The 14,431-nt window shown below is 39.0% G+C and overlaps 1 protein-coding gene across 1 annotated transcript; it reads right to left on the minus strand.

The window, feature by feature from the left end:
* Window positions 1–2,627: 2,627 nt before the first annotated feature.
* LOC108989917 lies at window positions 2,628–3,719 on the minus strand. Its single transcript, XM_018963682.1, has 3 exons — window positions 3,538–3,719; window positions 3,224–3,344; window positions 2,628–2,966 (listed from the first exon to the last, which is right to left on the minus strand). Exons 1-3 carry the CDS (start codon window positions 3,717–3,719, stop codon window positions 2,628–2,630), a joined length of 642 nt encoding a protein of 213 aa, XP_018819227.1.
* Between the last annotated feature and the right edge of the window lie 10,712 nt (window positions 3,720–14,431).

Genomic DNA, 14,431 nt, shown 5'->3' on the forward strand with positions numbered 1-14,431 from the left:
CGGGCAGTCAAAAGATTGGACCATCACTTCGCTGTGAGAGAGGTTGGGCAACCTGGAGATTGAAACCACCTCTTTGAGCCGCACGGGGAGGTATGTAGTTAGACAATTCAGTACTAGATCAGCAGTTTGCTGTGATAGAGGTTGGGGTAAGTAGTCAAGTAGCCAAGAGGTTGGCCCCACACTTCATTGTGAAAGGGCCCAAGCAGCCTGGGGGCTAGACTTGCCCCTTCGAGCCTAATGGAGAGGTAAGTTGTCGGATAGTTTGAGATTGGACCCGCACCCACCTATTGACACCACAAGGAAGGTAAGTTGTCGGGTAGGAAGGAGTTGGACCCATACTTCACCTTGGGTAGCCAAGTGGCTGGCCCCACGCTCCACCGCGAGAGAGGCCAAGCAGCTCGGGGGCTAAACTTGTCTCTTTATGCGTCATGGGGAGGTAAGTTGTCAGGTAGTTTGAGACTCAACCCGCACCAACTTGTTGACGCCTACGGGGAAGGTAAGTTGTCGGGCAGCTAAGGGCTATAGCCGCACTCCACCCTGAGAGACAGCCTGGAGACTAAACCTGCCTCTTTGAAACCTATAGGGAGGTAAGTAGTATGACAGTTTGGGATTAGACCCACAGTTTGCCGTGACAGAAGTCTGGGTAAGTAGTTGGGCAGCCGATAGGCTGGACTCACACTCCAATGTGAGAGAGGTCAAGCAGCTCAGGGGCTAGACATGCTCCTTTGAGCCTCACAGGGAGGTAATTTGTTAGACAGTTTGAGACTGGACCCTCACCCGCCTGTTGACGCCTATGAGGAAGGTAAGTTGTCGGATAGGCAATGGCTAGACCCGCACTCCACTGTGAGAGAGGTCGAGCAACCTAGGGACTAAACCGCCTCTTTAAAACCCATGGGGAGGCTAAGTAGTCAGGCAGTTTGGGACTGGACTCATACTTCCCCGTGACAGAAGTCGAGGTAAGTATACTAGAAGTTAAGAGTCTGGACCCACACTCCATTGTGAGAGAGGCCAAGCAACCCGGGGATTGGACTTCTCTTTTTGTGCCTCACGGGGAGATAAGTTGTCAGAGCAGTTTGAGACTGGATCTGCACCCGCTTGTTGACTCCTAAGGGCTGGACCTGCACTCTATCACAAGAGAGGTCAAGTAGCTTGGAGACTAGACTCTCTTGTTTGAGCCTCGCATGGAGGTAAGTTGTTGGGTGAGACGAGACACATTCATGAGAGAAAATCACAACTTTATTTATCATTTGTACATTCTTTGATAAGAAAACATAACTTACACATTCAGCAAAAGAATTTTCGCAAGTGATCTGCATGCCATGGGTGTGGCAACTCTTTTCCTCGGGAGTCTCGAAGCTTGGGTGGTTCATGGCAGTGACTATGTAGGGGCCTTCCCATCATGCCTCTATCTTTCCTTCTTCTTGGGTAGTCGTCCCTGTCTGCCTCAGTACCATGTCTCCAACCTTGAATTATCTTGGCTGGACTTGCTTGTTGAAGCATCACTCGACTCTCCTTTTGTTGATTGTAGTCCTTACCTCTGCCTCTAGTCTTCTTTCTTCTAGCAAGTCGAGCTATCATTCTAACATCTCGTCGTTGGAGCCTTGATTGAAGTGTTGGATCTTGTAAGTGGGCATTCCTACTTCGACAGTTGCCACTACCTTCATGTTCGTAAGTGAGGGTGTATGGAGTTTTGCTTGTCGGAGTCCTGATTGTGGTTCGGTAGGCCAAAAGCACCCTTGGAAGTTCTTTTGCCCAGGCGCCTTTTTTGTCATTGAGTCTCTTCTTAAGGATTCTGAGCAATGTCTTGTTGGTTGCCTCGACTTGTCTGTTAGATTGTGGGTGCCCCAGTGATAAATACTTGAATTTGATTCCCAATTCTCTGCCCTAGTCATGGTACAAATCCGAGTCAAATTGTCTCTCGTTGTCTGATATGATGAAACGAGGGGTGTTGAATCTACAGATGACCATTTTCCATAGGAAACGAGTGAAGTTTCTCACCATTATTGTTATCAGGGCTTCATCTTCTACCCACTTAGTGAAGTAGTCCCCACGACTACTAAAACTTTACTCCTCCCATGCTTGGGGAGAGGCAGACCAAGTCAATGCCGAATTATTGAAAGGGCCATGGAGACGTGATTGATGTCAGTTCCTCTGGCGGGCTGTGAGGTATTGAGGAGAATTCGTGACATTTCTGACATTTTTGGACAAAATCCTCTGTGTCTTTGAGGGCGTGTGGAAAGTAGTATCCTGCCCTTAAAACCTTGCTTGCCAACGCTTTTGCTCTGAAGTGGTTACCACACACTCCTTCATGTACCTTCACCAATAGTATTGTGCTTCCTCAAGCGAGAGGTATCTTAGGAAAGGCATGGTACTCCTACCTATACAAGACTCTATCTGTCAGGGTGAAGCACGCTACTCTGTTCTTGATCTTCTTTTGTTCCCACCTGTCGTCAAGTAATTCATAGGCATCCAGGTACTTCATTATGTTCAAGCTCATTTTGGAGCTCACAACCTTACTTCTGAGACTTTGACCCATATTGCTGGCAATTCCACCATCCTTACCACTATCTGCTCTGGTAGGGGGAGTCCTCTTGTTTGAAAGCAGCTTGCGCCAAATTGTCAGTCTTCTAGTTCTCGGCTCTTGATATTTGTTGGATCTGGAAGTATCGAAAGTGGTTGCACGTATCCCCGACTAGCGTCAAGCACTTCTTCAACTTTTCGCTCTTCATGGTAAACTCCTCCCGCAATTGGTTGACAACCACTTGGGAGTTGGCCTTCAATTCCACCTTATCAATGCCTATGGACTCGGTGATTGTTAGGCCGGTTACTAGTGCCTTGTACTCTGCTTCGTTTTTTGTGGTTTTAAATGCCAATTTGATGGCATAGTCATACTCCTCTCCGGCGTCTGTAACAATATGCACCCCCACTCTCCCTCCAGCTTGGCGGGATGAGCCATCGATGAAAACCTACTAGGGATTCATGGCAGGTGCATCTCGGACTTCTTTTGGGAAGTTGATGAACTCTGCTACAAAGTCTGCCAGCACTTGCTTCTTGATAGCATTTATGGGTACGTATTCGATGTTGAACTTGCTTAGCCCCACCGCCCAGTTCATTAGGCAACTCGAGACATCTGGTTGTTGCAAAATCTTCTTCAGGGGGCTTTGGTCAGGACCCATATCGGGTGTGCTTGGAAATATGGTTGGAGCCGTCGAGCAGTCATTACCAGGGTGAAGGCACGTTGATCCATGCGGGGGTACCTTGCTTCTGCTCCTTGAAAAGCGCGATTGGTGTAATACACTGGCTTCTGGGTCCCCTTGAAGTCATGTATATTGGCTTTTGGGTCCCTTTGAAGTCACATACCAGGACTGACAAGTATAGATTTAGGGCTTCTCTGGGTTCTGGTTGGCTGAGGAGTGGTGGGCTGATGAGGTATCGTTTGAGAGTCTCGAACGCTTGGTCGTAGTTACCATCCCAAGCCTACACCTTCTACAACACTTTGAAGAACGACAAACACTTGTCCGTTAATCTGACACGAACCAATTGAGGGTTGTCACTCTGTTAGCGAGTCTTTGTACATTGTTAGTGTTTTGAGGTGGGGCCATATTTAGTACGGATTCCACCTTCTTCGGTTTGGCCTCTATTCCCCACTCCGAGACCACTAAGCCCAAGAATTTCCTAGACTCGCTTCCGAAAGCACATTTCGCCGGGTTGAGATTCATCTAGTAACACCATAGCACTACGAAGGCTTTATGCAGGTTGGCTAAGTTCTATTCAGGGGTTCTACTCTTAGCGAGTAGATCATCCCTGTGGACTTTCATGTTTCTCCCAATCCTCTGCCTGAACATGCAATTGACTAACTATTGGTAGGTGGCCACCTTGTTTTTCAAGCTAAAAGGCATGGCTGTGTAACAATATAATCCCTTATCCGTGATGAACAACGTCTTTGGTTGTACTCTAAGTAAGCATCCATAAAGTTCAACATGAGATGGCGAGCAATGAAATCTGCTGTCAAGTCAATCCGGGGAAAGGGGAAGCTGTCTTTTGGGCAAGCCTTGTTCAAATTTGAAAAGTCGACACATTCTCCACTTGTCACTGCATTTTTTGCCCAATGTGATGTTTTTTGTGCTTTTAACGCGACATTGGAAAAGTCTATACCTAATTTGATTTAAAATTCAATGAATATAGTGGTGGTAGTGAGAATTCCTAGAGGTTTAAAAGTTGGATAGTCACTCATTGACTCGGTGATATTATTTCTCAAGTAGAGAGATGGTATACTAAAATGTGTCATAGAGGCATAAGATGATGGGTGTGAAGCTTGAGAAATTGAAGATTTTCTCGCTAATGAAATCCTTCTCCTTTGCTTTGCAGAGTCAACAAGAAAAAGCAATATGAGCATTTTCTATGTTGAAGTTTCCATACATGCACACTAAGGACATGAAATAATGAAAAATTGTCTCATCATATGAATGCGATTCCATTTTTTTTAATCAGAAGGGAAAACATATATTTTAGATAAAATATTTACTGAATCGAAATTGTCAAAGGTATATGATGAGAACAGTTATCTTGTAGTATTATGACTTGCTGATAATTGAATTATAAGTGAATTATGGTGTAAAGTAGTTGTATATCACACTTGGGCTGATGTAATATGGATTTGCAGCCTTAATTTTAACATGTTGTCCTTAGATTAAGTTCATTTGCCTTTTAGTAAGGCTGAGTGATTATTTTTGTGCACACATGAATTCAATTCAGATGAAAATCTAGAGGATTTAAATTTGAATATTTTTGGTTGAGTCAAGAAAATGATTCATATTTTCAGCAAGGGTGGACTATTGTGGATTTTAATAAGATTTGTATTTTTTTTTTTTTTGCAAAGAATGTTTTGGAATTTTTTGTTTTGTTTTGTTTTGAAAGAACGTTTTATTCCACATTACCTTAATATTAAAATTTTCAATTTTTTTTTATAAAAGATCACTGAAAATAGTAGGAGTAATTCACCAATTAGTGGGAGTATACATTTGAATGAGGGTGTACCACTAGTAATAATGACTCCCAAAACTCACTAGAATGTAAAGATCCTCATAAATAGCGTGGTAGCAATATATCACTATTCTCTCATCGTTTAAAGACTAAGAGAATATTTGTAATATGTGCTCCGCTAAAGGTATTGAATTCACATTGTAGGAATCTTAACATACAATTTTAGATTCATTTCACTTATAGACCCAATTCGGTGTTGACTTGATTAGCAAATGAAAAGTAGAGTTGATAGAGGTATAAATCCATCTTTTTGCACTAGCTAGTTGAGTTACTTTTAAATGACCATTGATTGCACATTTGATGAAACTTTTTTCTAGGAGTTAAATAGTAGACTCTTGTAGGAGAATTAAATAGTTAGCTTTTGTGATGTTTAGGCGTGAAATACTTTGAAGGCATGATTGTTGCCTGTACTATTTTTGTACAAAAAATGAATGAATGGTACTGTTTTCATGCTAAACCAACCATTTGTTCAAAGATACCCAATGTAGCTAGTCGTTATTATAACGACCTATTGAATAAAATGAGTGCTTTGAACATTATTGACAATCCTAGAAAAGTGTATTCCTAAGAGAGATGACGATCTGATTGTTTTAGATTATCAGTTATTATCTAATGAGTGGCTTTCTATACTAACATGAGTTTGTGAAAAGTAGCTCAAACTTCATATCTTATGAAACTGTTTATAGGAAAAATATTTTCTAGGAACTTTTGTTCAAAATCCATTGACAATTAATGAGATGGTGAATACCAAAGAATCTTTTTTTGCCTATACTATTTGGTATTTCCATTATGGTTTGCTCATGTGAGTTAGAAGTTAAGATTTCATTAGAGGGTAAATGTGGCTTATTTGATTAATTAAGTTTGTGATGCAATTTGGACAAGTCATTAGAAGTAATGGCTAGATTGTTGTGATTGTCCTTGGAGGCAAAGACCCTATTCACTTTACCCTTAATGAAAAATAAATGTTGGTTATCTCACATGCGGTTGAGTATAAGAGATTCATATGAAACTTTAAAGTTGCAAATTAAGTTTGAAGAATGATATTTGTGTTTACCTTGAGGATTCTTAAAAATCGCAGTTGGATTTGCTGACTAGAATTTAAGATTTATATTTGTGATAAATCACTGACTTCAAGGTTGTGCAAAGATTTTTTTATATAAAAGCAGAATCTCTTGGTAGAGGCATTTGTTTTTTAAAGGTTACTGCATATGAGATTGCACATGGAGAGAGATGGTCCTAAAGCACCACTTGAGAGTTGTGGTTTAATTGCTTGTAGTTGACCATGACTTCTCTCCCTCATGGTATTGCTCTTCATGCACATGATATTGATGTGTTCTATAATCATGTGGCGTGGCTTGAAACATTTTTTTTGTAAGCACATACATGCACCATAAATTTGAGAGTTATGGTAAAAAATATATGTCAACAGACTTAGATCGGCTCACTCACACGATTGCCTCTGGCACTCAGATAGCGAGTGGAGATGATATATTGTGTCCCTTAATGCTTGTGTAGCATATAGAGATGGCTGACACAAATATATGTCGCATTAGTTGGGCTAAGATGAGATTTTTGTTATTTTTGTTTAAATCGTATATGGGAAGCCCACAATCCATGTAACTTGTGGTTTAACTAGATGCGAGATCCTATTTGGCACTTTGGATAGCGAGCAAATGGAGAGACTCGGGTTAGGCGCTGAATTATTGACTAGACTAAGATCTGTACGGTGTATTGAGATTGGACGTATGCTCTATTTTTTTGAAAGAGAACTCCATCGTAGCATATACTTCATACTACATGTGCTTTTACAACCAATAGTAGATATGAGTGAATGGATCCATGCTTCCTCACCACAAGTCTTGTAGGTTATAATTGATGACCTTAATTTATTTATATCCTTAGGAGACTTTTGACTATGTTACGATATTGATGTTTTAGTGTCTGCTACTTTGGCATGTTAACTATAACCAAGAATCTAAAGAGATATTGTTGGAAAAGAGACTGGACTGAGACTGAATAACATGAGGGCTAAGGAAAGACTATTTGGAAACATATCAATATGGTGTGTGATATGAACTCCACCAACAATTGTGATGAAACCCGATAACGATGATGGCTTGGAACCCCAAGATCGTATAGACAAGATTTGTTGAGCCTTGACCAGTCACCCAACTAGATGAAAACCAAGACTACAAAGGATTAAAATGCCACACCAAGAAATCAGAATCAAGGTGATAAGTTTGGAGCTTGAATGCCACAAGATTAACTTGATAAATTAAAAGAGTTCTTTGAAGAACCAAGAGGAACACAAGACCTCACAAAGACAATAAGCTTATGAAATTCCAAATCTGATATTAAAACTCGAAATAACCCCTCTATATACTTGGAACAACCCTCTAAGAATAAGAAAAGTCATAACTACTACTTTAAAAGCAACACAAATATTAACATAACAAGTCCCACAATTTTTAGGCCTCTTGGACTTCTAGAGGCAGCCAAAAATGACTAAATGACTAAATTCAATGTATTTAACATACCCAGGCAAGACCAAGTTCATTCTCCTATTTAATATTCTTGAAACTCAACAAATTCACGTCCTTTAATGGTTAGACCATACATCATATTTCTGCTTGCTAATTAGCCTCTTCAATTCCTTTGATGACATGGACTAAGTCTTGATTATTATTTGAGCCCATCTTGGTCTTTTTAGAATCAGCTCAATTCTCTTGGATTAGCCTATTTAGTGCTTCCTTGAAACGTTTGGCTCTAAGTCTTGTAATTGGGCCACTAGGAAGTGACAAAGGGTCTTGTGCAAATTCAGCTTCATTCCCACTTTTATGATCAGCATGTCCAGCTCCTTGGTTTGCATCATTGTGTGTACTCACTGCCGGCATGTTTTGTTGCTTCTTGGGGGTTGCAACATAGCTGTGAGTACATCATGTTTTATTGAGATTGAGCATTGTTTTGAGTCATCTGGACTCAAGAGGGAATATGGATGCTTAATCTGATGTGACCAAATGAGTCGGGGCATAACAAGATATTTTTAGGGATGTTGCTATGCTAATATTCTCTTGGAGAGATTGAGTACAGTGATCACATTTTTCTTTTACAAGTGTGCTCGGTGATCGCATAGTCTATATGCTAATAATATGAACAAGATTGAGAACATATTGAGATGTCTTGTCCACAATGTGCGAGTGAGAGATGTAGTAAAGGGGCGTGCCCATAGTGGGCACCCCTTCCCCTTCCCTTGGCTAGGGATTATGAAGTGGTTTAATAGCCACTTCATGAGCCTTGATGGCTAGCCCTTAATGGCCAGCCAGAGTTACACATAGAGGGGCTATCATAGCCCCTCCCCTCATTGGATGAGGCACTTGCACCCCAAACATAATCTCTCTCTCAATGTGTCGGTTCTCTTTAGTCTCGGCATCTATGTTGTGGAATTTATGAGCATTGCTTGGTATTACCATGTAGCACACTCCACTATTGATGGGATGATTTTGGATCAACAAGAACAACGATCAAAATCCGTGGAACAACCGTACTAGATCCAAGATTTACCACTCAAGGTAATCTTGTTTCCATTGTGTAGCCTGATCTAGTTTTTCTAACGCAAATCTATTGCTACTAGTCGACAACATGAGCCCCCTCCCATCTCTACAATCATAAATTAATGTAATGGCAATGTTGAGAAACAATGGTATGATAAGTGAGATCAAGCATCCTCCATCTTGGGATATACTACTGCCAAAACAAAGGCAAATCAGTATTTATCAGATACTTGTAAAGCCTGGATCCTAAGTTTGACTTGTTGTGATCGAAATTTAATGAGGCTAACAATTCTATATTTGAGGCATTGCACAAAACATGTTGGCCATGTTGTTTCCACCATTATATCCGACTCAGCATTTAGCCCATCCCTCTTAAACGTGTGCTTCGTCTTTATTGGAGTTCATTGGCTTCAAGAATCATGGAGGCTCTCATTTGTGATCAAAATTGGTTAAAACCCCATTAACATCTATTGATATTCGAGTGTCCATGAATAATGTGGAGAGCTTCTTGATGAAACAAATCCAATAAAATATCTTAATTCAGACCATTTTATTACTATTCACAGATAATCTAAGATATTCTTAATGTCCAAACAAGCCTTAGTATATCTTGATAAATATATTGAGGATAAACCCATGTAATCAGCCAAGAGTCATGACTTCATCAACGGCAAAGTTAATCATGTTCAGGATGGCACGTTCTAGGAATCAATGACAGTTCACCCTATTGCATTGATTTTCGATGCTTCTTATTGAAAATATCGTTGTTGACATTTTCTTTTCCTCGTTCTTTATTCTTCCTCATGTTGTGTTTTCTTCTTTCTTTTGGGTTCTCGGGTTGGTTAAGTCTATCATTATCGATTCTCGTCGGCGTGTGTATTGGCGAATTCGGTGGATGGTTGTATTGTGTCAACAGGCAGCATTGGGTTCTATCAATCATAGCGAGGCGATAACCATTCTTCTCTGGTACAACGTTTTTCTAAATCTTTTGGGCGGTTCTTGGGTATTGTCGGAGCATGTGGACAGAGCTAGAGACACGGTCTCATAGTCATCCCAACGAGTTTAAGGGGGATGGGCTGGAAATCCTTTGCTGATACAACTAGGAGTGATTGGTTCAAAATCTTCTATTTCGGGTGGTGATACAAGAGTGAAAGAGTCTTCAAGAGGCAATGCTTTGGTCCAAAATGGGTGTCATATTTCAACTATGCCATCTTCCTATGGAATTCTTAGGCGGAAGGGGTGGTCATATACGAGAGTTTTGGCTAAGCCGGTTTGTCTTTTGGCAGATTAGAGCATAGCACTCTCAAGGGTGTTGATGGCTCTCAGAAGGGAGGCTGAATGATTAATAATGAGTTCAGTCAAGCCATCCCACGTGTCTCCAAGTGTCATCACTTGCTACACAAAAGAGATGATAGTTGGTCTTTCGGCGGTGGTGTGGCAGAAGAAAAAGTTGAGGTGATCCTTTCGGTGATGAAACAGTTGTTAGATGCATGTTCATGCTTGGATTATTTGGTATTTAGCAAAATGTAGTTGTAATTTATTTTATTTTAGTTTAGGAGTTTGTAAGTGGTTGTTTTGTAATTTTTTTTTATATATAATTTGGACCTTTAGTAGTTGATGTGCAGTTATTTTATTGTATTTTTCTTATTACCTTTTATGTATGTTGGGTAATTGTTTTTAGTAAGGGTATAATCGGTCTGATTTGATCTGATTTTGGACATATTTTAGAACCGAACCGAAATATACTGGTTTTGAGAATTGGAGAACCGATACCGAACGATTCATAATCAAAATCGAAACTTCTGGTCTAGTTCGGTCCGATTTTTCCAGTCTTTGTCTTAGACTTCTATCCATAAGTTTTATTTATTTATTTATTTATGATTTTTATAATTTTTCAACATTAATTTTTTTATTCAAGAACTTGAAAAAACTAACTAGCTCAATATAAAGGCGCTTGAAAAAGTCAAAGAGATCCAAGAGTGTCAGTCTCGTGTGAGGGCTTTAAGATTACTTTAAGGCTTCACTCATTGCTATTGTTACGGGCGATCCATACATATCCAAATCAATTGCCAAAAGAGAGGCTTATTTCCTCAACAAATCATAAAGTTAAGGATGGGAGTGCAAGTCGACATACGACCAAGGGGGTGTCAAACTTTTCTTTATGAAGCCATAGATCCTCTCTTGGGATTTCGGGGATTGGATGATATTGACAAGCACGCCCGTTTAAGAATATACTATGACTTTGGAAGGTTGACAGATGCTTGCAAGAAACCATATTGAGATTTATTGACAAATGTACTATCAAAAGCTTGCGAGGACGTTCACATGTGGGAGATTTCTATGGTACTAGATTGCTAGTGTTTGTAGTTTGTAGGATGTCATTTGGTGTATTGGAGGTAGGGATATAACCGGTCCGGTTTGGTCCAGTTTTGGACAAAATCTAGGACCGAACCGGTATGTACCGGTTTTGTATTTTTCAAAACCGATTACGCACCGGTTACCCTCCTAAACCGGTACTTCCGGTTTTTCCAGTTTCCGGTCCGGTCTGGTCCGATTTTCCAATTTTTTTTTAAATGTAAGTTTTACAATTTGTCATTAAAAATTTGTTTAAAAAAAAAACTAATTAAAAAAAACTGTTTTATACTTTTATAAATATATTAGACTATATAATAGTATTAATATTAGACTATTGGTATAATTATAAATTATATATTAGTATTAGTTATAAACTATATATTTAATATTAGTATTAGTTATAAACTTTTAGTAAAAACTTGTAGTATTAATTATGAGTATAACTATAGTCATTAGTCTATATTAGACTATTAGTATTAGTTATAAACTTTTAGTAATTTAATATTAACATTTTATGTAATAATTTATAAATTATAATAAGAAATTATTTCTTATATGAATATATATAATTATATATAAAAATTTCACAAAAAAATTTATAATTATACATAATATATAAACTTATATATATTAATATATATATATATAATATTTTGTATAAAACTTATATATACAATAATACAAATATTATTTTTTATATATATTTTTTTATCAACCGGTCCGGTCCGGTCCGAAAAATCCTAAAACCGGAACCGGACCGGAACCGACCGGTTTTCACATTCTAAGAACCGGTAAAACCGGTCCAAGCAGGACTGGTTTTCCGGTTTGAATTTACACCCCTAGTTGGAGGGAATTTCAACATCTCTCAATATCCAGGCGAGAGATCAGGCAAGTTTTGCCTAGTTTGACAAAGGTGAGTTTTCAACCTTTATTTTTTACATGGATCTTGTGGATTTGTCCCTCGTTGGGGGTGCATTCATGTGGTCCAACGATCAGGTCTGACCTTGATTACATAGATTTGTAGTATCTCCTTCTTGGGAGGTGCAATTTCTTGATCTTTGTCAAAAGAGACTCCCCAGAATATGTTCAGACCACTTCTCCATTTTGATGGATTGAGGGGAAATCCATGAGGGTCACATATACTTTAAGTTTGAAAAAATGTGATCACAAGTTGATGGATTTGTGGACTTGGTGAGACAATGGTAATCATCTTATCAAATTTTCCATTCCCCAAGTTTTATATTGAAAAATAAGCTTTAAAACTTTGAAGAATGATTTGACTAAATAAGTAAGGAAGTTTTCAATAATGTTGTGAGTCAAAACCCTTCTTGAGGAGTTGCAGAGTTTGGAACGGCAGATGTTGGGACTCTCTCGAATGAGGAGAGGTAAAGGAAAAGATGTGTTGTTGTTGAGCTTTAAAAGGTAATCTTGATGGAGGAGATATCGTGGAAACAAAAATCTCGACTGCTTTGGATAAAGGAAGGGGATAATTAATACCAAATTTCTTTATCGGATGGCTAATTCTTACCCAAAAAATAATTCCATTGAGTTGCTCCATTCCAATGGTTTTCAAATCAATCTAAGATCAACGATCATATTGTTGTTCAATTTTACGAAAAGCTTATTCTGAAGCAATTCACTTGGAGGCTTAATTCGATGGTTTAGCCTTCGAGTCCATTGAACATCAGAGTGCAAATTTGTTGGAAAAACAGCTTGAGGAGGAAGAGGTTCATCATGTGATAAGAGGGATAGCTAAAGGTATCATTTTTACTTCTAAAAACAGTAAGTGACTAAAGGTAAAGCTTCGGGTCCAGAAGACTTCTCGAGACATTCTTTCAGATTTGTTGGGATATTGTTAGAAATGTGTCCTAAAGATTTTTTATGAATTTTACTCTTGGAAGGGAATTGAAAAAAAAAAAAAAAAAAGATACAATTTTCATTGCTCTCATTCTGAAGAGGGTTGGAGTCTTAGAGTTGAAGGATTACCGACTCATCAACCATGTGAATGAGATCTATAAGATCATCTCCAAAGTCTCTGCTAATCACCTGAGCTTCATTACGGAGATGATTATCTAAAAGCCTTAAAATACATTCGTCAAGGGGAGAAAAATCATGGATTCGATGCTCATTGCTAATGAATGTTGGGATAGTAGAATTTGAGCTGGTATGCCAAACATTCTATGGAAGTTGGATATGGAGAAGGCTTTCAATCATGTGAATTGAGACTTTCTACTTTATTTACTTGAGAGATTGGTTTTGGGGAGAGGTGGTGTCTATGGACTAAGCATTTTGTGTATCCATTGCTAGACTCTAGGTCCTAGTGAATGGTTCCTATTGGTTATTTAAATAGTTCATGTGACTTGAGACAAAGTGATCCATTGCCGCTTTTACTTTTTATCATTGTCATGGAAGAACTTAGTCGGACGTTGGCAGCCGTTGAGGGCTTTCTCTCAGGCTTCTTTGTGAGTTGCTCTAACAATGGTTTTGTAGATGTCTCCCACCTCCATTTTGCAGATGAAACATTGCTCCTTTTTTATTCAAACCAAACCATATCCGTTCTTTGAGGGCTCTTTTGCTTTGTTTTGAAGTTGTATCTAGCTTAAAGATGAACCTTACGAAATCTAAGATGGTTTGGGTGGGTCATGTTCACAATATAAGGGCTTGGCTAGTATCTTGTGTTTAAAAGTATCTTCTCTCCCCATAAAATATGTTGGTCTCCTCTTGAGAGCTGCTTATAAGTCAGGTGATTTGAGTCGCATTTTTTAGAAGATAGACTATAGAGGAGAGGTTACGAGGCTGAAAATGAGAATCTACATGTCAAAAGGAGGAAGAATCACATTAATCAAAAGCACTCTTTCTAACATTCCTGCTTGTAATGATTGTACATAATGATTATAACATAGAAGACACTATTTCAAGCTATCCTTGAGCTGAGGATTCCAGACACAAATGGCCTGAATCTCCATGGAGGTTATTAACCTTGTTGCTACACAAAGTAAAGAACATCCATGAAAGGAACAAATGATGTTATGCAGACACTACTAGAAAGACAATATTATTTTGTTTTGTCTAGTTTCAGTTTCCAACGACTCTCGTTAAGCATAGTGTACGCCTTGTTAGATTCTACTTTATAGCTAAATAGACTGCGACAAGGTATTCAACGGCCTAAACCGCATCCTCCCCTAAAAGGATGTTGGACTCTCCATTGTCCTTACCACGAACACTCAAAAACCAACAACGATTGACGTGCAAGCATTAAAGAGGAGTCAAGATTGTAAGTTGTAAGCTGTGGAGAATTTGGCACCTGCGCCACATATTAATTAACAGCCTCATGACCCTTCATCTAGCCTCTGGTCAAGTTAACAAATGCGAAGTTGACTTTGAAAAGTATACTTTGATGTAGTGCTTAGTTGGAGAGTCTCCCTAGCTCTGGTAAATGTGGGCTGTTGATCAGTAGGTATTTTCTCTCTAGAGTTCTAGAG

This window comes from Juglans regia, chromosome 2, assembly GCF_001411555.2.
Source record: "Juglans regia cultivar Chandler chromosome 2, Walnut 2.0, whole genome shotgun sequence".
Taxonomy (NCBI): Eukaryota; Viridiplantae; Streptophyta; class Magnoliopsida; order Fagales; family Juglandaceae; genus Juglans; species Juglans regia.